The following is a 26,425-nucleotide window of genomic DNA, read 5'->3' as shown; positions in this document are numbered from 1 at the left end:
TCGAGATTCTGTATTCAATGGGCCACGCCTTAGTCTCTCCAACTATTTTTTTAATTTTCTAATTCTCACCTTTGGTCCCTTTAGCGTTTCCTGGTCCCAAGTATGTAGATCGGCGTGCACTGCTCTCGTACGGTTAGCAAGTGAGGGTCCAATACCTGCTAGCTTTGCTTTCTCCCAAGATGCCTTAACGATTTCAGTGACCGTCTCTTCCTTCAACCATCTTGCCTCAAATTGTTTAACACGCCCCTCTGGGCATTTAAAGATTTTTTTCATCCCAGTACTCCATATCCAGTACAATTGGGCGATGGTCAGAATGGACATGTTCTTCATTGATAACTTCCGCTCATGGAAATTTGTTTGCCCATGCTAAGTTACAGACTGCCCGATCAAGGCGCTCACGTATTTCGCCTCTCCTCCAAGTGAACATGTCCCCCTTATAGCCTAGATCTTCTAGCCCACAATCCATTAGGCATTACCGGAACTCTCTCATCATACCAAGTGGTCTAGCTACACCACCCTCTTTTTCCGAGGGATATAAAATTTCATTAAAATCCCCCCAAAACCACCCAAGGATGGTTGTTCTTACTATGTAAATTGTGAATGTCATCCCAAGATAGATTGTGTTCACTCCATTTCGGATGACCATAGAAGCCCGTGAACTGCCACTGAACCACATTCTCATACATAAAAACAATATCAATAAAATGGGGCGAGACATAGTCAACTCAATTTTATTGGACTCATGATAAAACAAAGCGAGGCCACCGGCCTTACCATCACTTTCCACTACAAACATAGAATCAAAACCTAATACGCAACGAAGCTCATCGGCTTTACAATTATTCAAATGGGATTCAGAAAGGAAAATTAAATCTGCCCTTGTATGCTTCTGTAGATCCAGAAGCTCACGAACTGTCGTGTTGGAGAGCATACCACGGCAGTTCCAGCCTAGGATTTTCATTTGGCCCGGCGGTCCTCCTCCTAAGAGACCGCCGATGTGCCAATCTCATCTTTGTCTTCGCTTACTGATTCCCCACCTCGCGGCACGTACTCTTCCTCCTTCTCATCAGTCTCCTTTGCAACATGTGTAACCCCGCCCTCCTCATCCTGGACTGCTAAAACTCTACCCGCGCACACCCGTTTGGATGTGGCGTTTACATCACCATATAAGATGCGCTCATAACTATCCATCTCTTTCTCAAAAGAAAACTCTAAGTCACTGCCCGTTGGATGAGCCCCAAAAGAATGCCCCCTTTTTTCCCTAGCACTTGCTTGCGCGCATCTTCAGCTCTGTTTGACCCCCCCTTTCTTTTTATCTTTCTTTTTGAATTGCCCCGCATAGGATTTTTTGCTGCACTGAATTTAAATGGTAGAGCATTCTTCTCTGTATCACCCCCGGCCGTAGCGATTCTTGCTGCAACAGCGCTAGAGAGCGCCTCCAGCATCCCCGGCTGAAAAAGAAGCTCGCCAGCACCATCTCCATGCGGTGGAGTTTTCCTCGGCTTCACCTGTGCATGAGAAATCACAGCCGAGTGACCTGCATGTGTACTTTGGGCATGTACAGCGTCATAACAAAGTTGACTTTGGTCAACCTCTGCATTCTGGCGTGACTCCAGCATGGTCACGCGGCCCTGGACCTCCAGGCCCCGCCTGGCTGAATCAGCTAGCGCGCCCGCCTAGTCCTCCTGACCAAGCGGCGCACCCGCCGGGGTAGGCGCCATGATCCCCTGCGTCCGGCCCTCCTGGCTAGTGTTCATCTTGACGGAAGTAGCGGCCCCCTTATCAGAGACCGTGAGCCCGCTCATGGTAGTGGCCACCTTGACGACATCAGTGGCCTTGGCGATGTTGTTGTTGACGATGCCTGTAGTCGAGTTGTTGCCGCCGCGAACGTAGTTCCCGAAGAGGAGACCTCTCCTGCTAGCACCTTGGCTCTTCCGGTAGGACTCAACACTAAGGTTTCTGGGAAAACAAACTACTCTCTCCTCTCTTGGAATTTTACAAAACCTCTCTGATGTATGACCCACTATCCCACAACAATCACAGTACAAAGGTAGTTTCTCATACTTTACATCATATTTAAAGATCTTTCAACTACCTAAAGGGGTAATCTCTACAGAGCATTTCAGAGGCTCATGCAATAATATCTTCACACGCACACGCAGATATTTCTCAACAATTACATGGTTTCAGTGCGAAACCTCTAGCACCTCTCCCAGTTGATCCTCGAGAGACCACCCTACACTCTCCGTCTTAAACTCGAACGGGAGATCGCGTACCTGGACCCAAATGGTCATGACGCCAAGGTCGACCTCCGCCTGGTCGCCCTTGCTGTCGAACTCGGTGAAAATGAGGCTGTACCGCTTGAAATGCCATGGCTACGCCTTAAGCACAAACCGACAGTCACTCTCAGCGGCAAAATTGAGGATGAACCTCCCGTCGTCGCTGGCCACCTCCTGGATGGTGACCACACCCTGGTTCTTCCAAGCCGTGCTCCGGAGGTCATCGACTATGACCCTCGGGTTGACCTGGAAAGGGGATAGAAGGCGCCCTACCACCAGGAGCCCGCTGATAGCCTTGCGGGCAGCCTCCATGTCAATGACAAGAGGTCGGCGAAGAGAGGAGCCAGCTTGGTCGATGGCCGGTGAAGAGCGCATTCCCGTCGCTGCATCCGTCACCCCCCTGGAGCTCACACCACTCACAACTTTCTTCCCCAAAGCACTACTCACAAACCCTCCCTGACCCACCATGGACCACCTCTCTAAGCCGCCGCAAGGGATGGAAGGATCAGAGAACGGATGAGTGTGTAGTGGTAGGATAGGTGAAGAGGCCCGATCTTTCCCGTGCCCATAGATATAGTAGGCCAAGGTTCCCTTCCAAACGACCTCTCCCATATCAAAAACAGAATCGATGCTAATAACCATGAGTAATAAGCCATAAATGTTCAGTTTCCTAATAACTACAGCGAAAATAGCTCCCTTTCCCTCATATGGATCGTAAACGCCAACAGCAAAAAACTACAATCGGTGCATCAATCAGCTCACGCTGATGACTCCTACTGTCATCTGGCAGGATGAAAAAACGTTCATTTCTACAAATACTGCCTTAGAATCATGAAAGTATATTACTCTATTCCCCCCTATTATAAGGAAAACACCATCAGATTCCAAAGAAATAATCGAAGGCATGGCTACTCCATGCTGAAATTTCTCGCTGATTCCTACTGCACTTGATTGCCCTTCCAAATTAACAAGCTCAGTATCCAAATCCCCATTACATTCAACACAAATTCCGGAACCAGAGCCAGCCAAATCCGCGGAAACCGGATCAACAAAAGATCCAGAAGATCGTTTCGATCCTCCCCCGAAAGGATTAGAGAGGATCTCACCTTCCAAATTACCAAACAACTCCGACGCTCTTCTCCTCGAAATCTTCAGGCAGTTTCTTCGATCCGCCGCCCCGCGTAGAATCCGCCACGATCTTGCTCGAATCTCCTCCCAATCACTCGCGCTGAAGAGGCCCCCGATGAGGCCCACTGTAGGAGGATCGGCCCCTCCTCCCGGCTTCGCCGGCGCTGTCGCCGCCATCACACGCGCTCCCTTGCCACCGCCGCCAGATCGCCTTCACGATCGTGGGAGCCCATGGGTTTTTTTGTTGTAAAATGGCTACGGGGCGTTTTGCGTTTCAATTATGATATAATTAATCTAAGGCGGTTGCGCCCAATATGCACAAACTCCTTGTCTTGTACTCCACACCGATGATGCGTTCTAGGATAGTCGTGGGCCACCCTGTGGCCTCTCGGCCGAGTCTTCCCTCTGTTGCTATGCCCCGTGGACGTGGCATTGTCATTGTTGGTTGTTTGTTGGATTTTATGGATTTTGCCAAACAAGGTTACTTTTTATCACCCTGACATGTGCTCATCCTTTGAAAGTGGTGTTCTATGCTTGTTCGTTGCCCTCGTATTGGACATATTTGCACAAGAAAGTGGACTGTGACACATTGAAGTGGTTGTCATAGAAGGTCTTAGAGCTGGCTCGTGTGCACTTGGGTGCGGTGCTTGTGATAATGTTGATGGAGCTTGGTTGCTACTTCTATTTTGCTTGTCCCTATTATCTTTCCATACCGCCTGTAATGATGGCAGTGGTAGCGGGGTTTTGTCGCGTAGCAAGTGTTTCGAGTGCGAGCACTTTAGAACGTGTTTCCTGATAGTGTTTCAAACTTGTTGTTTCTCTTTCACATAACCTTTATCTTGTACTTCCTCCGTTCCTAAATATAAGTCTTTTTAGATATTCCAATATGGACTAGATACGGATGTATATGTCCGAGTGCAAGCACTTTAGAACGTATTTTCCTGATAGTGTTTCGAACTTGTTGTTTCTCTTTCACATAACCTTTATCTTGTACTTTCTTCGTTCCTAAATATAAGTCTTTTTAGATATTTCAATATGGACTAGATACGGATGCATATAGACATAGTTTAAAATGTAGATTCAGTCATTTTACTTCGTATGTAGTCCATATTGAAATCTCTAAAAAACTTATATTTAGGAACGAAGGGAGTAATAGACATACTATTTTTGTTGCCCAATAGAAAGAGGGAAGGCCCAATGGAAAACGTTCCAATTAGAAAAGCTTACGGTCCAACAAACTATAGAAAGCATGAAAAAGAGGGAGTTGCCATTATTAACGCAAAATTCTTATCCAAAGCTTCAAACCACATACACCAATTAATGCCGGCTAGCACTGTTACACCCAGAAATAGAATACAAAATCGCAAGGCGCCAGGCATGTCAAACTCTCTATCCCAATCACTCCATCCTTGTACGTATCACACAACCACATCCACAGCCGCCTCAGTCAGCCACCAAGCGGCTGACGTGGTAAGCTACCAACAAAAAGATTGCAAGCTGCCTCAGTCAGCTCATCCTCTCACCATGATTAACAGTAAGTTCTAGTTGATCTTCGCGCAGAAGCTAATCCCCACCGAAGAGAGGAGAGACGTGATATGATAATAAAAGAATAAAAAAAAGTGTCGTCAGTTTACTGGATCCTGATCCGCGTCAGGTGGGGCCAGCTGTCCGGCCATCTTATCCGTTAGGTACGGCCATGAGACACGTACGCTCCCCGTCGCCTGTGGGCCCCTGCCGACGAGCTGTCACATAACGGCGGTAGTACTTAACTCCATTCTTTAAACCGCTCTCTTTTCTTTTCTTCTTGCTTTTGCACACGTACGTTACGTGCTAGCACTAAGTGCATCCGGTTGCTTGGTGTTGGAGGCAGCACATCAGAACGCGAAGCTCACGCCGCCGCCGGTGGCACTGGCGCGGCGGTCGGACCGCACGGCGGCGGTGGAGGCGCCCTTGGCGCAGAAGCTGCTGCCGGCGTCCTCGTCCATGAAGATCTGCCTGCACCGGCACTCCACGCTGCAGAACGCCTTGTCACCTCTGCAGTAGTACCATGGATCTACATCAGACATGAACGAACAAACTAGCTAGATCGGTTGTGCATCGATTATATAGGAGGTAGCTTCTTGATGCAGCTGCACGTGCAATCTAGCTAGCTAACCTGTACATGTAGATGTCATTGTTCTCGGCTAGATCCTTGTGGCACAGCAAGCAGCGCTGCAAGAAGGAACCCGTGCTTGCGGTGGGCCTCGCTGCCGGCGACCAAGGGGACGAGGAGATCTTGGGGCTATGGAGAGTGGCCTTGCTGATGATCTTGGCCTTGATGGAGTTGCTCTCGTGGGTCTCTAGGAGAACGCTCAGGCCAGCCATGAAGGGGATGCCTATCTTCTCGCTAGCTAATCAAACTCTCTCCTAGCTCCTCTCTACTTCGAGTGCGAGATCTTTTCTTTCAAGGGAGGGGGTTGGTGCTTATAAAGAGTGAGGAGTGTGTGTGCTGCGGTATTGAACATGTAGAGGAAGGGACGCTGCTCGCCAGCATCCGTTGGCTCGTTGGTTGGTCTGGGCGCACGCCCAAAAAAGGCAAGGGAGACAGCCCCCTGCCAGTTGTCGTAAGGAAACAGGGGATTCTCCTCCCTGCACATGCCTAACAGAAAAGAAAACAGGGGATACACATCGCGCGTCGGTCCTACGCTAGCCCTTGGTGGGCGCCTCCTTCATCCTCCTTTTTCTCCCCAACCTGACGCGGTGGCTCCCTTCTTCGTCCCCTCGTCCACCCCCCCCCCCCCCCCCCAAGAACGCCATTGACACTAGATTCAGAACTCCATGGCTACAGCTGAAGTTTGACCCAGCCTCAAAAATCCAACAGCACCTACCAGGAAACTCTTGCCCCACACCTCCTCCCCTGTTAGCCCTGCCTTCTCCTACATCTGCTGGTAAGTGTATGTTCATCCTTCCCCCCATGGCCAACCTCTTTGCTGCACCAAAAAAAAAAGGATTTGCAAGTCAAAAAAAGCATAAGACATAGGAGGGACAAAAAAAAGGTCAAAAAAGCATAGGAATTGTAAAGAATTAGCATCCACATGGTTAGCAAAAGACTCAGATCTGGAAAAGCAGGTGTTGTTCCAAAAAAACACATGCTTGTGGGCAAGTTGAGTCGACAGGGTTGGCAAGTTGAGTTATATCTGCAGGCAAGTTCTGTTTCCCCCCCCCCCCCCTAGTTTTTGTTGGGATGTATGCATTTGCACTAGTTTTTGGGAAAAATGTAGGCAAATCATGTTCTTTTCGCAGGCAAATGTTGTAGTGTAAAAAAATTGGGCAAAGTACTGTAATGTAATGTAGGCAAGTCTTGTCCTAGTTCAGGCAAGTGCTGTAATGCAATGTAGGCAAGTCTTGTTCTAGAACAGATAGTAGTACCTAATAAGATGCCTTCTTTTGGGCATTGTGAAAAAAAATTCAAGATCAGATGTAAAATTTCATGTATAGTGGGGCTAGCCAAGTTGATGAGATAAAAAATGTGGGCAAGTACTGTAATACAAATGTAGGCAAGTCTTGTTTCTACTGCATGCAAGTGCTATAAACAAAGAAGTTTTTATTCAGTAATGCAGAAAAAGATATGTAGCATGAGAGATGGGTGGAGAGAAGTACCTAATAAGTTGCCTTCTTTTCGACTTCCTTGCCAACTTCACAACCTTACTACCAATAAGAAATGGTGCTTCAGTAATTGTGAATCATGTATACAAAACCTGTGGCAACCCCAGATAGAACTTTGGCAGAAGTGAACCAGAAAGTTATGAGACATTAGGCAAGTGAACTTCATAATAGTATAAGAAAGACTACATAGTATTCTTCTGCCTTGTTCATATATCTGCCACTATAACTTCATTCAGACACGAAGAAAATGGAGAATCATAAACCATCTCTTTCGCTTTTTCGCATTTCCTGATAAAAGAACAAAGGATAAACAGAAAGAACAAAGGATAAACAGAATCATAAATCATAGTTGCAGAATGAAAGGCATTGAAAGATATTAGTGCAAAAACAGAAAATGAACATTCGTTATTGCATCAAATCTGTATTGAACATTTGCTTCTAGAGTTGCCTTATTAAGTTGCCTGTACAATCATTATTTCCTTTTTTGTCAAAACAGGGTGGAGATGATTGACTTAAATGAAATGCCTGATGATGATGGTCATTCTGAAGTGCGTTTTACGGGTGGAATTGGAGTTGAAGACCCCATGTACTGCACGCAGCCTAATGCCCCACTACCTGGTGGTGTCTACAATGAAGTTGTAGGGGAATCGCCTAATCCCATCAGCACCCAACATGCTCCTGCTGCACCTGAATAAGCTATGCAGACAGAAGGTGATACTTTTGATGACACCACCAGAATTGGAGAGACAGGTGGAACTATTGGACAGGGTGTTGTGGGAAATGACAATGATGATGAAGCTTGGTCACAACCAAAAGAGCCTTTCATAGGCATGAGGTTTGATACTCTCGAGGGTGCAAAAGAACACTATAATGCCTATGCTCTCCGACTTGGGTTTTCAATCAAGATGAACACTTCCAGGAAATCAACAAAATCTGGTTTGCTGGAGAAGCAACAATTTTTTTGCAACAAATACCGAAAACCGAAAGTTGATGACGGAGGTGCGGAAACTGCCCCTGTCCTAGATGTGATTGAAGATTTGAATGCAAATGGCAATGATGTTGAGGATGATGAGATTGTCTTCCTTGATGATGAGTGTAAAAAGAAGAAGAAACCTAAGAAAAGAAAGCGAGATACAATAGTCCAAACAGGGTGCAGAGCAAGAATGGTTGTGAAGTTAATGGACAGCCGGTGGGAGGTGATTTTCTTTGTTCGTGAACACAATCATGCATTGGTTGACAAACCATCACTAACTAAGTACCTCCAATCACATCAAGGGATTCCTCCGGAAGAAAAACTATTCCTGAAGAATCTTCATAACTGTAATTTGACCACAGGTCTGTGCATACATTCAACCAAAAAAACTCTGTTTTCTTAGGAGAATTTTTTCATAAAGTTTCCTGTTATTATTTTGCAAGTTGCTTGTACTTAGTTCCTGTTTTTGCCAACTAATCTGGTATCACATGGGGAACTTTTTGTGGTTTCTACAGAATTGCTTGCAATTAAGTAGGCAAACTTTGTGGGTCCTCTCAAAAAATAATTTACACGGAGTTGCCTTTTTTGCTCCCTGCAAGTTGCTTGTTCTATTTTAAGCAAGTTGCTTGCACATACTTATTGTGTTTACCTTTGCGTCCCATGTAAGAATACAGTCTATTTTAGCCCATTGTACAACCTATAGAAAAAGGAAAAAAAACCCTTGGCATCCTAGAGGCGAGGCAAGTTCTTGTATAAGAAAGTAGGCAACTTGTGATTCTTGTAGTGTAAGCAACTTCACGAGTTTCTGTGGTAGTTAGTAATTTGAATAACTAGCTTGCTTTGTGTTTCTTCATGCAAACAAAGCCTAATTTTTTTCATGTATTGTTGCAGGGCGTATGATGAACATCATGTCTGAATTTTATGGGTCAGAGCTAATCGTGCCTTATGCAACTAAAGCAATATCAAATCTGAAATCCGGCTTGAACAAGATGGCAAGAGGGAAGGAGATATGATTGAGACAGTTGCTTACTTCAAGGATCAACAGAGAATGGACCCTGATTTTTTCTACAAGGTCAAATATGATGAGGAGGATAGGGTTATCAATATTTTCTGGGTTGATGGAGCAGCTCGCAGAGCGTATGCTGAGGCTTACCATGATTGTGTCTCCTTCGACACGACATACATGACAAACATGTATAACATGCCGTTTGCACCGTTCATTAGCATTAACCGCCACGGGCAGTCATTCATGTTGGGGTGTGGATTTGTTAGGCAAGAATTGGAAACGAGCTTTGATTGGTTGTTTGGTGCATTCCTTGAAGCAATGAATGGCCGAGCTCCTGACAACATCATAACTGACCAAGATATTGCTATGGCTGAATCAATTAAGAACATTTTCCCTACAAGTGTGCATCGGCGATGTCGTTGGCATATAATGAAAAAATCTCAAGAGAAGCTTGGGGCAATGTTGGGCAGGAACCCTGGTTTATCAAAGGATTTCAACGAGTGTGTAGACTTTAGCTTCACACCAGAAGAATTTGAGGCAAGTTGGGCTGCTCTAATGACCAAATATCAGGCTGCAAATGGCACACACTTTGACAAACTCTATGAGTACCGTCAAACATGGGTGCCGTTCTACTTCAAGCGTAGGTTCTTCCCATTCTTGCAATCAACACAACGAAGCGAAGGGTTCAATGCTTTCCTCAAGCGATATGTGAACCCGCACGGTTCTATCCTAAACTTTGTGAAGCAATATGAGAAGATTCAAACCTATGTGCTTGTCCGGGAGGGTGCGCAAGATTATAGGACAGAGCACTTGGAAACTGAATTGTGGTCACATTTCCCCATCGAAAAGCAAGCATATGAAGCCTACACAAGAGACTTGTACAGGAAGTTTCGGGATGAGTTTGAGATGATTGGAAGGTACAATGTACACCCCCGTGGTCCACATTTATATGAGCTTGAGCCTAACCGGGAGTGGGTTGCAAAATATGGATCCAGGCACTATTTTGTATCAGTGGAAAGTGATGCAGGCAACTATTTTTGTGAGTGCTGTAAGATGGACAGAGATGGTATCCTTTGCTGCCATATCCTGAAGGTATTTACCCACCTTGGAGTGGATGTAATACCAGCGCACTACATCATTCGTAGGTGGACTCCCCTGGCAGTTCCTGGTGTGCCCACCACCGCGGAAGTGCCACAGGATGAAATGCCACCTTTGTCAAAAAGGCTAGTGCGACAAAAAAACATGCAGATGGATTTTACAAGCTTGGCTAAAGTTGCATGTGTATCCGATGCTGCTGCAGAGGTTCTGAAGAAGCATATGCGTGCAGCTCGCACAGAGCTTGCGCACCTAAAATTATCCAAGAAAAAGAAAACCTCGGCGCCTACACGTGCTATACGCACGGATCCTCATACAACTACTGGTGGCCCTCCTCCACCGCCGCCGTTTGGGGCTCGTGCACAGCCTCCATCAGGAAGCACTGGGCAGGCAAGTGCTGGTGTTGCACCGTACCCTGACGCCCCAAGTGGGCATGGTCAAACAACTGCTGGTGCTCCTCCACCGCCACCATCAAGAAGCACTGGGCAGGCAAGTGCTGGTGTTGCACCGTACCCTGACACCCCTGGTGGTTCTGCAGCTCCTCCACCTATTCCGAGGGACCCGCCAAAGTCCAGCACCAAAGGGAGAGCGAAATCTAAACGAATCGAATCAGCGCTAGAACTGCACCCCAAAAGGAAGAACAAGTGTAGTTTCTGCGGTTCTGTTGACCACAATGCAGCGAACTGCGAGGCAAGATTGGTGTGAAAAGGGCAAGGGGAGAAAGCAAAAACAAGCGGTGGAATGCTAGTGAAGAGGCAAAAAATATGGACCATGTTTTTTGGTCATTATGTAGTGAAGAAAAAGTCATGAAATGCATTTGTGCAACCTATTTTAGCGCTACCCAAACATGGGCAAAAACTTAAGACTATATATTTGCTTCTGTTTGGTGATTTTTTTGTGCATGATGCATCTTTTGCCTTTGTTTTGCACATAGTAGTACCTACGAAAATCAGGAAAAATGGTGTTTTTTCCCTGCATTTCGATGGTGACTTGCATGTATATCTAATCCTACAACATGGTCTTGCCTGACCATTTTAGCATGGTCTTGCCTCGTCCCAAAAACTCATACCCAGTAACCGGGTCTAATTCTACAACATCAAGTATGAACTTGCCCACAAGTTGGTATCAACTTGCCTGAATGTTAGTATGAACTTGCCTAACCCCAGCGCCTGCTCCATGCTGCTCTGACCCTACTGCTGCTAGTATATCTAATCCTACAGCATGGTCTTGCCTCCTCCCAAAAACTCATAACCAGTAAAACGGGTCTAATTCTACAGCATCAAGTATGAACTTGCCTACCCGTTGGTATCAACTTGCCTGAATGTTAGTATGAACTTGCCTAACCACAGCGGGGCGGTCTCTCTGGTAGGTCGCAGGAAAAACACATGCCAAAAGTAGTCTGATCTACAGCATGAACTTGCCTGACCCGTTAGCATAAACTTGCCTGACCCCCAGCAGGACGGTTCTCTATTATAGATGACAGAAAAAACACATGCCAAAAGTTGTCTGATCTACAGCATGAACTTGCCTGACAGTTAGCGTGAACTTACCTGACCATTAGCATTAGGCGTTCGCGACACAAAAGTATCTAATAAATTATTTAGAAGCTAAAAAAATGGTCAAGCAAAAGCAACTATATGATGTTGAAGCATGCTAATTACACAAAAAATCAGATAAAAAAAGCTTCGGATGACAGTATGTTTGGCTTCTAACCTATATGATGGTCAGGCGAGTTCATGCTAATATGATGCCCTTATATCAAATCGGTACAATCCGGACAAAAAATGGCGTTTCTTTGCTTGCATTTCGATGGTGACTTGCATGTATATCTTCAATTACCATGTTCAAAAAAATAATGCGGGTGAAAAGATGAAAAGGAAAAGGGTGCTGTCAACATACCCTACGAGAGCTCCAGAATATCCTTCCAAGGAGCTTTGTTGTGTGTAGATGAAACCCACATGCTAGTCAACTGCTTCCTGATATTTGGTATATCGCTTGGTTCATAATTTGGAACAGCCCTGGCAACCCATTTGCGTGTGTTCATGAGGCCATAAATGCCGCAGTCAATGCTGTTGTTGAACCAATGAACAAAAAAATGGAACTAGTAAAAAGAAAGCAAAAAATATGTATAGAAAGGTAGGAAAAATCTGGTTTTCAGAAGTTGGAGTTGAAAAAAGCTACTTACTGATTGCTTTGCCTTGGAGCATCAATGTTGACCAGTGGGTAGTCATCTAGCACAACATGCGAGTTGCGATAGTGGTGATCCCAGAGACTGCGAACACTTGCTGCTATCACCCTAGCTTTCTTGTTCAAAACACAGTCATCTAGTGTCCTCCATGAATCAAGGACTTCAAACCTCTTGTCTCTTATGTTCAGATTAAAGACCCAGTAATGATTCCCTGTTTTTGGTTTTGCTGGATCAAGATTCTCTAATATAGGGAACATAATCTGTACATTCAAAAAATTGAGAGAAAAAAGGTGAGATGCTGAAATAGAGGAAGCCAACTTGACATGCTATATCAATATGTTAAATGAAAAAAAAGAAGGCACACTGTTTTTTCTATAAAATAACTTGGCAACTTCAGTTGGGGCTAAAAAAAGGTTCTCTAAAAAAGCTAGTAAGATCTATGGTTGTAGATGATGCAAGTACTACCAAAAGAAGATAGCAACTTGTGGTTTTTCCTTAACTATAGTTGTCAGCTTTGTTTGAAGCAAGTTAGTGGTTCTGTAAAAAAATTGATACAAGAAATTTTAGTAGGGGGGTAACTTGTGGTTTTTGCCAAAAAGGGACTTGGCAGTCTCTGGTCCTTATAGTGTAAGTTGCCAGTGTTTTTTCTATGGATTTTGTTGTCATGCTTTCCATGACAAAGAACTTGTAATATAACTGCCTTCTTCTTTGTGTGGTAAGAAACACTTGGCCCTCCACAAATACCCCACTACCCCAACATACTCAGATGCTTCCCCCCACGGGCAAGTTATGGTAGTCCTTGTAATACAACTTGCCAAAAGACTTGTAAAAATGTGTTTGGCAAAGAATGCATTAAGATAAAAGGACAGTGAAAAAAGGTATACAGAAAAGGACAGTGAAAACCACAGCATAACTTGTGGTTTCTGCCAAAAAGGGAAAAGCAATTCGGCATCTCTAGTTTAGGCAAGTATTGGTTAAAAAAGGAGGCATTCTGCCCAACAAAAAAATTGCAAAAGGGAGTCAAAAACTAGTTTGAATAGATGGGCAAGTTTGTCAAAAATCCATTATGTTATTGCACTCACCATGTCTTTTCGGTCCAAGTGATTTGACTTCTTGAACTTGGAAGTAATCTCTTGTGTGTTCCAATCCATCTGTTGTAGCCTCACCTGTACACGAAAAGTAAAACGATTGAAAAAAATTCATATAAAAGGGTGAAAAGGAATGCACAAAAATAGAACACTAGTATGTGTGCTTCTCGTACCGAGAATCTAACTGGCATGATAACTTTCCTTGAGTCTGGTGGCAAGTTATGTATCATAGACTGTAAGCCAACTTCGAAGACATGCGAAAGGACAAAACCCTCACACTTCATTGACTCTGCAAGCTCCCTCACAGTTACAAAGTACCCATTGAAATCGATGACATTTGGGCTGCATCATTCAAGACAAAAGCATTGTAGTTGCTTGAGACATGAGCATTGAAGTTGCTTGAGAAAAACAATGATGAAACTTGAGTACATACCCGATGTCATTGTCGGGTGATTGTTCTACACAGATCCTTGCATGCAAAATAACAGACGCATACAAACGGTTGACTTCGGGTTTGCAATAGAATTCCTTTTTGGTGTCAAGGTCCAAGAAAGGTGACCTCAAAGGTGCAGATGGCCTTATCAGCCTCCTCTCATATTGATTGGTAATTAACTCCCCTGAACTACTGCTGCTTGAAAAATTGCCACCTGATCCATCATCAGTCTTGGTGGGGACTCTTTCTGGCGTATTGAAGTTAGTTGGTGACAAGGTACCATCAGCACATTGCCCAACAAATTCTTTCGACCTTCTCTCTGCTTCAACACACACTGCCTCTATTTGCTCTGCATCCCATTCATCATCCTCGAGGTTTATTGTTTCTGTTGTGCTTGTTGTTGCGACTTCCCCTGCTTGCGCATCAAGAACACCCTGCAAATGTATGCTTTCCTTGTTTCTTTCCTCAAGACCTGGTTCCAGCTCCTCCAAAATCAGCCCAAAACTGGGTGCTGGACAGTACTCATCCCACGTCCCTGACACCCTTGTGCTCTGAAGCTCCTTGGTTGACTCTTCAACTATTCTCCGTCCTGCAATGTGGATGTGTGCATCTGTTGGAATAGCACACTTTGCTAAGATTTCATTTATCTTAACTGTATCAACATTTTGCTCGTGGTGTGGCACCGATGGGCACTTCTCCTTGTTTGCACCAATATTAGGTTCCCTGGCAAGTTCAGTTGTCATTGTAGGCAAATCAGCAGGAGACCTTGGCAAGTTCTCGTCTGGTACTGTTTGTTTTCCATCAACCCTTTGCAAAACGACATGAGTACTCCTTGTAGGCAACACCTCCACTTTGCTTGCTTGATTTCCACCAGAGCCTGGTAAGGTGTCATGTTGTGGGTTACTACAAAGCGACTTAATTGCTGTGGTGGGCAAGTTTTCCATTGGACTTGCTTGCTTGCTCTTCTCTCCCAATGTCATTGGCTCAGATAATTTTGGAATCTTGTCGAAATGATCTTTTTTTACTTCATGTGTTCCTGGATGCGCAGAAGATAAGTGTGCAGTCCCTGATTTTTTTGAATTTTGACTTGCCTGCATAACCATGCAAGTTGCCTCACCTTTTGCTAGACTTGCTGTCTTTGTCACCTCAGTTGCCTCTTGAACTTTTTGAGTTTGCCCCTTAGGTTTGAGTGCTGATATCAGTGCCTTGGGGACTTGCCTGTTTTCTACAGGGACAGCAGGTTTCGAGACCAGGTTGAATGACACTCTCTTTTGCTTCCTTGGTTGCATTGGGGATAGAACTTTGTGTGAACAATCTCTTGAATTTGGTTCTGACTGTTTTATTCCGCAAATTTCTTGCATGAGTTCTTTCCGTGCTTTGGGAGGGCATATCTCCTCATGATCAAAATTGATGCCTACTTCTTTTTCTTCATTGTTTAACAACATCTGCTGGAATAACAACTTGGTATATGACTGAATATTTCGCCCATCCCAAACTTTAGGTGTCTCAAGTTGATTTCGGAAAGGGTCCCACTTCTTCTTGAATTCCATCCTGACCATATCTCGAAGTGAAAATGCTTCTGAAGCACCTCCTTGTTGTTTGCCATCACTCAACTTGATGCAAAAATTTGATGCACTGTCATCATCCTTGTTGCTGCTTGAGCTTCCTCCACCTTCATCTCCATCAGAAGTGTTGTTCCTATTGTACCCTCCTACATTGCCACCTCCATAGTGGTCCTCGTCATCTCTGTTTCCATCATCATTTCTCTTGGCACTTCCCTCCTCAACATGTTCCTGGCCGTCCTCAGCTTCATCATCTTCCTCTGTTTCATCATCATCGGCTTCGCGGTTACGCTGTGCGTCAACCTGGTGTTTATGTCCCTCATCACATTGGGTGCCACTGTCATTCCCTCCATACATGGTGTCATCATTGTCGTCCTTATTTTCTGTTGATTTATGTGTCTCCTCAGTATCCTCGTCAACCTCCTCCGCAGAACTGTGACTGACATTGCCTCCTTGATGACTATCATCATCATCATCGTCATCGTCACCTGGGCCACCATCCTCGCTTCCATCCCCTGAGTTGTCACTACTTGATTCTGATTCCTTATCTTCGCTCTCGTCCTCATCTTCACTCTCTTCATCTGACTTGAATGACTCCTCGTCCTCACTTGAGTTGTGGTGAGTCACTTTTGGCGTTGCTCGCTTCCTCCGACTGCTGTGTTGTTCAGTTGCGCGTGGTGGATTATCCATGTTCCGGCTAGTGCCAGGTTCCTCCTCGTCGAGTTTACCTAAGCCGATAACAAACTTCCCAACAGCATGTGACATTTCAGTGCACATCTCATGGACCAGTCCTGTTATCCGGTTTTGCTTCTGTGAACGACAAAACAAGAAAAGGAGAAAAATGGGCATCAGATAAACATTGAGATCAGAATAAAAAATACAGAAAAAAGGAGAGGAAAAAGAAACAGAAGGGATTTTCTCTCCATTTTCACTTACATAGCTTTCGTAGCTTTCGGGCAACCTAGCAGCAACAAATTTTGATACATGATCCAAACTTCCAAACAAACTGTCGTTTGCGCAGCGTGAGAATTCAGTTTTGAGCTGTTTTTCATCAAAAAAGACAAAGAAAAACAACATGAATGAACACCGTCCATGGAAAAAAAACGTAAAGTAGTATGATTTCAAAGGGGACTGCGTGATTTGGTTGCAAACATTTTACTATGGATTTCGGCATGATCCCAATCATTAAAACTAAAAGGCCAGTGTGAATATCTTGCATGAATATGAACACTTGATAAAACAGGCAAGTTATGCTGGTCCTTATAGTGTAAATTGCTAGTGTTTTTTCTATGGATTTTGTTGTCATGATTTCCATGACAAAGAACTTGTAATATAACTGCCTTCTTCTTTGTGTGGTAAGAAACACTTGGCCCTCCACAAAAAATACCCCACTACCCCAACATAGTCAGATGCTTCCCCCCACGGGCAAGTTATGTTAGTCCTTGTAATACAACTTGCCAAAAGACTTGTAAAAATGTGTTTGGCAAAGAATGCATTAAGAGAAAAGGACAGTGAAAAAAAAGTATACAAAAAAGGATAGGAAAAAGGATAACATGTTACTGTTTCTAGCATAACTTGTTGCCCTTATATTAATGTGAGTTTTCTACATTAAGTAATTCTTGAACAAAAAAGCAACTTGCAAAATTACTCACTCGTAGCTTGCCGTACACTCCTGGTCCTTTCTTGTCTTTCTTCATGACTTTTGCTATTAAATCATCATTCCAAATTGGTGCCCTTGGAAGTGTAGCAGGTATTGGCTCATCGACATCCAACGAGTCAAGATACAAAATCTGTAAAATAAAATGTTTTGAATTGCAAAACAATCATGGGAAGATAACAGGGTAAAGCATGAGTTTCTTCAGAAAAAAATTGTGTACTTACAACTAGGTGGAAGACGCAGCAACAAACTGCTTTCTTCTTCTCACCAAATCCCATGAATGCCAACCTTAGTTGGTCAACAACAAAGTCGCATATGTTGGTGTCCTTTATAGCACTTGTGTGCATGATGGCAGTATAGCACCTTGGTGAGATGCTCAAGCTTGTTGTTGGAGCAAGGAAGCATGAGAATGCAACAGCCAACCAAGCACGGAGGAAATCGTCATCATGTGCCCCATTCATCTTTTCAATCCTTTTGCACCATGAAGTCAAAGTAGGTGCGTTTTTACCCTCGATCTTGAAAATACTATTGAATTCCCTTATAACATCTGGATTCATTTCAAAGCATACTTTCCTGCCTCGATTGGGCAAACCCCATATCCTCCGCACACTGTCTGCGTCCACTGGTATCTTTCCTCTCTCTGGTATAACGATTTGAGACTTTTCTGGATCATAGTGTTTCATGATCCACTGGCTCAGATCCCCGGGCATGCTTGTAGCTGTGATATCCAACAAGCCACCAAACTCTATGTCTCTGATCACGTTTTTCTGGTCTGTGATGAGATCCTTGTTCAACTTGAAAAGCCTTGCAGGTGATGACCTATTTCTAGGACCCTGTAAATTAGAGAAACAAAAAGTTAGACTTTGCAAGTATGACATCAGTTGCCTTCTGAAGAAAAATGGTCTTTGGAAGTATTCTTCTAATAAGAAGCTCCTGAGACAAGTTGTGTGTGCAGGAGTTGACTGGTTCATGTCACATTTTTTTCTTTCATATTGGAAAAGGAGGCAATTTATGTGTGGAAGTATTACAGGAGTTGCCTCTCATGTTTTTGCTTTCATGAGGTTGTTCTTCTCTAGTTAGTACCAAAAACTTATGTGTGAAAATTAATGAGTTGCCTCTCAAAAATTGCTTTCATAGCAGTGTTATCTCTAGTTGGACTGTGATTTATACGGGTGGGGGAGGGATACCTCATTCTCAGTCACTTTTCGGCGCTTTTTCTTTGGTTGTTCATCTTGTGTAACATCTGCTTCATTGTCATCTCCTTCCGGTCCATCTTCGTTACTATCAATATCCATAGGCCGCTTCCCCCGGTTCGCCATCATCTTCCGGCGCTGGCGCTTGTAAACAACTGTTGTTGAAACACCTTGGTGCTGTGATATAGGTTCCTACAACGAAAAACATGCTTTTAACATGTGATATAGGCTCATGTCACCATGTTTTTAACGAAAAAAGAAAAGAAACAGGTGTTAAGAAAAGTAAAAAAACATGAACAAAACGTGATGTGTGAAGCAAACCTCCAGTGTAGCTTCGGAAGTGGCAGGGGGCCCCCGTCAAGCTGCGACACTGCTGACTGCAATTGATCATGCTTTTTGCTTGGTTCAGTCATCCCTTTACCTGAAAAAACAGTTACACACAACACAAAAAAAGTATGGAAAAAAATGCTCGTGTCTGTTAATTCAATTTAACTTGCCTATACTACAACAAATCATGCCCAGGACCTTGCCTATACTGAACATGACCTTTGCACGTGACCTAACAAACACTGCTAAAAACTAGCAGGACGGTTTTTAGCAGTGTCATGCTAACGGTCAGGCAACTTGATGTTGTTGAAACACATGCCAAAAGTTGTCTGATCTACAGCATGAACTTGCCTGACAGTTAACGTGAACTCGCCTGACCATTAGCATTAGGCATTCACGACACAAAAAGTTTCGCACGAGAGTCAGTTTCAGACAAAATAAAACTTGCCTCACCATTAGCATAGACTTGCCTAACCCCCAGTAGGACGGTCTGATCACAAAAACAAAACACGCCATAAAGTTGTCCGATATACAACACAAACTTGCCTGACCTTTTGCATGCACTTGCCTTCGTTCCAAAAAAGACACTACAGCCCCCCAGCACCACGGGTCTCTTCTGAATCTAGATCGCTTGCCCAACACTTGAACGACCGACCATAAACTTGCCTGCTGGTGAGCATAAGCTTGCATGTTGCGAAAAAATGACCACGAAAAACCCCTCCACCACTAGTTCGACCATGAGAAATCATGCAAAAAAATCCGACACGGGAACGAAAACATGCATTTGTTCATGTAGATCTAGACACCCCCGCCATACTGTTCATGCATTTGTTCGTCCCATTACCTAACATAAGCACCACCGCCCTGTCAAAAATCACTACAAGGAGGAGGATCACCGCTAGCCCGCTGCGTATCCGCGCCCCTCCCCACCCCCTTGTCGGCACGGGAACACCGCGAGGAGCTACACACCGCGAGCAACGAAGAGATTCGACGGGGGGTTACCTTGGTTCGCGATGATGAGCCGCCTACTTCCTTCCCGCCGCCCCAAACGAGGCCCACCGCACTTCGCCTCCTCCCCTAAAACTGCTGCTCTACACGGGCGAGGAGCTCGCGTCGCGAGCCACTCCCCGCGGCCACCGTGCCGCGCTTGAGCAATTCGACGCGCAGACCCCTCGCGACGCCGAACCCCTCCCGAGAGCACCAATTGGATTTGCGGCGAGGCGGGATTTCTTCAGCGGCGCCGGCGAGGCGAAATGAGGCGAGGCGGATTTGGGGGCGATTTCGTCGAGAGATGGAGAAGGAAACCGCCGAATGTGTGCTAGTTGCCGTTGCGGGATGAGAGAAGACAGACATAAATGCGCGGGCCCCACCAAACTAGCCTGGTCGCGCGGCTGCGCGATCGATCCAGATCCAACGGTGGAGCGAGGGTGTGCCAGCGAGAGCAAAAAAGTGCATGTGCACTTTTTAGCATTCAGGTTGATTTTTTGGGAAAATCTACACGGGGACCTTCCCTGACGTGTCTACCCGTGCGATCTTTCAACGGCCTCCCTTCTATAACATGTACCCTCAAAATGTCCGCGAATCGTTCGGACCAACATGTCCGGACGCTGCAAGTCATCCGACAGGATACCACATCGGTCTATGGACGTGTTTGGTTTTTCGAAATTCTGCAAGCAAGACACAAATTAGGGGGAGCTTTGATGGCGTTGGGACCACCGACACGTACACGCCTGACCACCAGGTCCCACCCTAAAACCCTCTCTGCGCGAAGCAATTGTCATGCATTCATGCCGGTCAGCCTGTTCCAGTGCGGACGTGATTCCTGCACGACATTGATGTCAGTCAGAGCGAGAAGACCGGACGGGCGGGCGAGGCCGCTTTAATGTCGACGGGGCTATCGAGAAGCCTACTCCAGCTGGTGTGCCATATTGAAGCCAGCTTCCCGTCCGTTTGTCCGGTCGCGTCTATTTAAGCACGGTTCCAATGCCGTCTACACCACACCACCTCTCCTCTCCGCTCACATTATGGCTACTCCTCTCGGTCTTCGCTCATAGATGTTGACGATGCCGAAGTCGTAGTTCTTCGCGCCGGCAGGTGGCGGCTCTGGACCTTGGTGTCATAGCCATCGCTCTCAGGGCCATCGACCTCCACGATTAAGGGTCGGCTCCTCCGAGAAGGAGGGGGTTCGTCATCTTGTCCGGCGACGAGGAGCAGCATCAGACGTGCCTCCGTAGATGGAGTTCATGATCAAGTGATCGCTCTAGTACCACAATCCGGCGCCGCCTTCACCACCGCGAGCCGCGTCAAGGAGGATTCGGCGTCTCCACCTCACCACCGCGTCAAGACAGAATCGGCGTCGCTATCGCGTCAGGCAAAGCCGGTGCCCCTCGCATAACCGTGGCTTCCAAATTGGATATTGCGTGAAGGATGAGCCAGCGTCGCTGCAGCACCAGGTGTGGCACGACAAGGCCGTCAAGGAGGAGGTGTCCCCCCCGCAATCTCGAAGGTGTGTGGGCGCCTCCTCCACTGCCTCGGTGGGGTGGTAGCGGCGAATCCTCATTGTAGAGCATCGTTTCAGCGGAGGAGAAGATTACCATAGAGGCAGCATGGAGAGATCGGCGCAATGCGGTGTGCCGGGTGACGTTCACAAAGTCAGACGCGACATTGGCCAGGATCCTCCCATACCTCGGCCTACTTCATGTATGACTATACGGTCATGTCATTTGGATTTACCAATGCCTCCAATGAGGGAGTCCTGGACTAAGGGGTCCTCGGGCGTCCGGCCTGTTAGCCATGGGCCGGACTGATGGGCTATGAAGATACGAAGACTGAAGATTGCACCTGTGTCCGGATAGGACTCACCTTGGCGTGGAAGGCAAGTTTGGCGATCAAATATGTAGATTCCTTTCTTTGTAACCAACCCTGTGTAACCCTAGATCCTCTCGGTGTCTATATAAACCGGAGGACTTAGTCCGGAGAGGAGGATATACATTATCATAGCCATACGAGCTAGGCCTTTAGGGTTTAGCCAATACGATCTCGTGGTAGATCAACTCTTGTAATACTCATATTCATCAAGATCAATCAAGCATGACGTAGGGTATTACCTCCATAGAGAGGGCCCGAACCTGGGTAAAACATCGTGTCCCCTGTCTCCTGTTACCATCGACCTTAGACGGACAGTTCGGGACCCCCTACCCGAGATCCACCGGTTTTGACACCGACATTGGTGCTTTCATTGAGAGTTCCACTGTGCTGTCGTCAGGAGGCTCGATGGCTCCTTCAATCATCTACAACGATGCTGCCCAAGGGGAGTTTTCCTCCCCGGACAAATCTTCGTGTTCGGCGGCTTCGCTCTGCGGGCCAACTCGCTTGGCCATCTGGAGCTGATCGAAAACTACGTCACTGGCCATCTGGTCAGATTTGGGAGCTTGAACTACGTTGCGGACATCCGTGGAGACTTGGTCTTTGCCGGATTCGAGACCGCGGCTACCACTCCTGGTCACCCCGAGGGACGTGACCTATATCCGTCATTGGACTGCATCCAGGAGACAACTCCTGTAACCGCTCTGGTGTTAGATCCGGAGCGGATTGCGCCATCCAAGGACAGGAAGCTCGACCCCGCCACGGAGGCCACAGATTCCCCGGCGTTGGAGCCGCACATAGACTTGACCTCACACGATACCGGTGCCACCGGAACTTCGGACTCGCCGCCGGTCATAAGCTCCGAACCATGTGAGCTCGCAGACGCCGAACTTGATCGTTTATCGATCTTTGAATTCAGCGCCGCAAACATCTTCCAGCACTCCCCTTTAGGAGACATGTTAAACTCATTAAAAAGCCCGTCCTTGGCGGAGGACTCACAGTCAAACTATATCTAGTTTGAACTAGGGGCTGACGATGGAGAATTTTGCTTCCCACCCGCCACCCACTTCATAGCCACAGTCGAGGATTTAACCGACGTGCTTGATTATGACTCCGAAGACATCGATGGTATGGATGACGATACCGGAGAAGAGGAGGCCCCGAACCCGCCGTTCACCGGGTGCTGGACGGCCACTTCCTCACATGATGTATACATGGTGGATGCACCAGGGGAGAAAAGCGGCGATGACAAGGAAGACCCAGCTGAGGATAAACCTTCCGAAATACAATCAAAGCGCCAGCATCAGCGGCGCCGCTCTAAATCACGCTGCAGTAAAGACAGCAATACCGGCACGGGAGAAGATAACACTCCGGAAGGTGCCGAAGACAACGAAGACCCTGTTGACGCAGCTACAGAACAGGATGAACGAGAAGATGGGCAGGTTAGCCCTGGTAAACAGGCCACGCACGAAGACTCGGAGGACGATAATTATCTTTCGCTCTCCGAGGATGAGGTGAGCCTCGGCACTGACGATTTCACCGTGCCTTAGGAACCTCTCAAGCAGGAGTGCTTCAAGTGCCAGCTAATAGCCACCGCAAGGAGCCTGAAAAGGAAGCAGCACCAGCTTCAAGCTGACCAAGATATGCTCAATGATAAATGGACCGATGTCCTAGCTGCCGAAGAATACGGCCTCAAGCGCCCAACCAAAAGCTACCCAAAGCGCAAATTGCTACCTTAGTTCGACGAGGAGGCGCTGGAATACATACCACCATCGTACAATGCTACTGACCGGCCACCACATGGTCGGGACAAAATGGCAACTCAAGCTGAACACCAGCCCGCCCCACCTCATCGCAAAGGTAGAGGTAAATCAGCCCACGGCCATACATATGACCTGCGGCAGGACCTGAACAATAAAGCGGGACATACCAGATCAATCTACGGATCGCGCGGACGTGCTTCAACACGCGACAATGGCCACATCTTCGGACGTGACAAACCTAGTCATGCGCGGGCTGAAAGCCGCAGACAGACTCCATCAGAGCTACGTCGCGATACGACCCGATATAGAGGCGCCGCACACCCTCATTGCTTCACCGATGAAGTCATGGATCATGAATTCCCAGAAGGGTTCAAACCCGTGAATATAGAATCATAGGATGGAACCACGGACCCTGCGGTGTGGATTGAGGACTTCATTCTCCATATACATATGGCCCGCGGCGACGACCTTCATGCCATTAAATACCTCCCCTGAAGCTTAAAGGACCAGCTCGGCACTGGTTACACAGCCTGCCTGAAAGTTCTATCGGCAGCTGGGAGGACTTGGAAGAAGCCTTCCTTGACAACTTCCAGGGTACATATGTCCATCCACCAGACGCCGATGACTTAAGCCACATAGTTCAACAACCTGGAGAGTCAGCCAGGAAATTTTGGACTAGGTTCCTAACCAAAAAGAACCAGATCGTCGACTCTCCGGATGCCGAAGCCCTAGCGGCCTTCAAACATAGCATCTGTGACGAATGGCTTGCTCGCCACCTCGGCCAAGAAAAGCTAAAATCCATGGCGGCCCTCACGGCACTCATGATCCGCTTTTGTGTGGGCGAGGACAGTTGGCTAGCCCGTAGCAAAAACAATGCAAGCGACGCCGGCACCCCTGAAGTTAAAAATAACAAAGACAAGTCTCGATGCAACAGATACAAGCATCGAAACAACAATGACAACACCGAGGATACGGTGTTCAATGCCGGATTCAGTGGCTCTAAGTCTGGTCAGCGGAAGAAGCCGTTCCAAAAGAACAATTCAGGCCCATCCAGCTTGGACTGCATACTTGATCGTCCGTGCTAGATTCATGGCACCCCAGACAAACCACCCAATCATACAAATAGAGATTGCTGAGTTTTTAAACAGGGTGGCAAATTAACACACCGAGAACAGGGAGAAGGGATCGCAAAGCGAGCACGATGACGAGGAGCCCCGGCAACCGAACACAGGGGGACAGAAGAAGTTTCCCCCTCAGGTCAAAATGGTGAACATGATATATGCTACCCACATCCCCAAGAAGGAGCACAAGTGCGCGCTTAGGGACGTCTACGTGATAGAGCCAGTTGCCCCAAAATTTAATCCATGGTCGTCATGCCCGATCACTTTTGATCGCCGGGAGCATTCGACCAGTATCTGTCACGGTGGTTTGGCCGCACTAGTCCTGGAACCAATAGTTGATGGGTTCCACCTGACTCGCGTCCTTATGGACGGAGGTAGCAGCCTCAATCTGCTCTATCAGGATACAACATGAAAAATGGGCATTAACCCATCACGGATCAAGCCCACCAGGACTACCTTCAAAGGAGTCATACCAGGTGTAGAAGCCAGCTGTATGGGCTCAATCACGCTAGAGGTTGTCTTCGGATCTCCGGACAACTTTCAAAGTGAGGAGTTAATCTTCGATATCGTCCCCTTCCGCAGCAGCTATCACGCACTGCTCGGACGAACTGCATTTGCTCGATTCAATGCAGTACCACACTATGCTTATCTCAAGCTCAAGATGCCCGGTCCATGCGGCGTCATAACGGTCAATGGAAATACGGAACGCCCCCTCCGTATAGAAGAGCACACAGCTGCCTTAGCAGCAGAAGTACAGAGCGGCCTTCTCAAGTAGAACCTTAATTCGGCTGCCGAGCCCACGGACACCGTTAAGAGGGTCCGAACTACTCTGCAGCAGGACGGCTTGGCTCGTCAGGAGCTCGACTAGAAATCCGACATGCGTCTCAGTCCCGATCAAATGGTGGCATTCGTGCCACGCGTACATAAATACACACTTAAAATTCCATGGGCATCGACGGAGGCATAGCTAGCTTGCGATCCACAGTACGACTCAACTAACACCGGATACACACATACTTTCACTTTTACTTGTTTCCTTTTCAGGTCTCCATCCCACAGGCCCCATCTGGTCGCCTGGTGCTTGGTCCTCTCGAAGGATAAACATACCAAGACGGCGAGAAACGCAGATGTATGGGGAATTTTCAAGGTGGTTTCGCTAACAGCCACTCTACCTGTTTTTCAGGACCCACATGCGGCTTTCCCTTGGTTTTTGGCATGTTAAATAGCATGCCACTCATCGCACTACTTGTATCAATGCGCCTTGACATACTAATTAAATTATAATGAAAACAGTTTGCGGTTGGAGCCTTAGGGCCCTCGCTTATTATCTTTGCACCTTGTCTATTATCCCTTCTTCTCCTTTTTTTTCTCTTTTCTTTCTTTCCCTTCTATGGGTAACCCTATCAGGTAGCACCCATACACTTTGGTACGCTTGATGTTTGCCAGGGGCTTCATAGCACCCCGCACTACGGCAACAAAAGTCCGAACACTTTTCATAGCATAGTTCGGCACCCTGAATTTAGCATTATATGCACTGGCTCTGAATCATGTCTTTGGTCAATAGTTGGGTTGCCCGGCCCCTTTGCTTGCTACCTTACGTTCCGCTATATCGTCTAAGGTAGTAAAGGGAGAACTACTGCGATTGTGCCTTGGTTTATCCAAAGGAGCACCTCAGAAGAGAAAGCCGAAAACTGACTGTCATGATGCGGCGAGAGCCGGTCAGCTGTTCGGAGGTTGCAAATCGTTGGAGATTTCTTCCGCATTACGCAAAGGATTGGTACTTCCCGAGCAGACGCTTATAGCACTCTAGTTCGGATACTAGGGGTTGCGCCTATGTTTTTATTGTCGAACTCCTATGGCTAAGTGAGGGCGTTACAGCCGCATAGTCTGGTTGCGTGGTTCGTTGCGCTAAACAACTCCTTCAAGGACCATCTAATTGGATCAAAATTGTTTAGATTCCATCCCGAACACCCTCGTACTACCTACATGGGGCCAGAAGCCGACGACTGGTTAACCCTCAGATTTCATACAACACGGCCGCACAGGAAGTAAAATTTAAAAACATAACAAGCATTATATTGCAAAATCACTTTGTTTTATCA

The 26,425-nt window shown here is 46.6% G+C and overlaps 1 protein-coding gene and 1 pseudogene across 2 annotated transcripts; one reads left to right on the top strand and one right to left on the bottom strand.

Annotated features, from left to right (window-relative positions):
* Positions 1–4,650: 4,650 nt before the first annotated feature.
* Positions 4,651–5,950, bottom strand: LOC125515966 (FCS-Like Zinc finger 16). The gene is made up of 2 exons (XM_048681441.2): positions 5,563–5,950; positions 4,651–5,441 (listed from the first exon to the last, which is right to left on the bottom strand). The coding sequence occupies exons 1-2, from the start codon at positions 5,769–5,771 to the stop codon at positions 5,282–5,284; spliced, it is 369 nt and encodes a 122-aa protein (XP_048537398.1). The 5' UTR covers positions 5,772–5,950; the 3' UTR covers positions 4,651–5,281.
* A 190-nt stretch (positions 5,951–6,140) lies between these two features.
* On the top strand, positions 6,141–11,091 carry LOC147965266 (protein FAR1-RELATED SEQUENCE 5-like; annotated as a pseudogene). The gene is made up of 3 exons (XR_015608243.1): positions 6,141–6,334; positions 7,549–8,387; positions 8,917–11,091. The product of XR_015608243.1 is annotated as a protein FAR1-RELATED SEQUENCE 5-like (transcript).
* The last annotated feature ends 15,334 nt before the right edge of the window (positions 11,092–26,425 follow it).

Source organism: Triticum urartu, chromosome 6A (assembly GCF_056163025.1).
Source record: "Triticum urartu cultivar PI428250 chromosome 6A, HENAU_Tu73, whole genome shotgun sequence".
In the NCBI taxonomy this organism is placed as follows: Eukaryota; Viridiplantae; Streptophyta; class Magnoliopsida; order Poales; family Poaceae; genus Triticum; species Triticum urartu.
This window is presented reverse-complemented; position numbering and strand designations above follow the sequence as displayed.

Coding starts and splice junctions, on each gene's coding strand:
- LOC125515966 (XM_048681441.2), bottom strand. CDS start 5,771: ATGGCTGGCCTGAGCGTTCTCCTAGAGACCCACGAGAGCAACTCCATC. Junction 5,442..5,562: donor AATGACATCTACATGTACAG/GTTAGCTAGCTA, acceptor GTACTACTGCAG/AGGTGACAAGGCGTTCTGCA.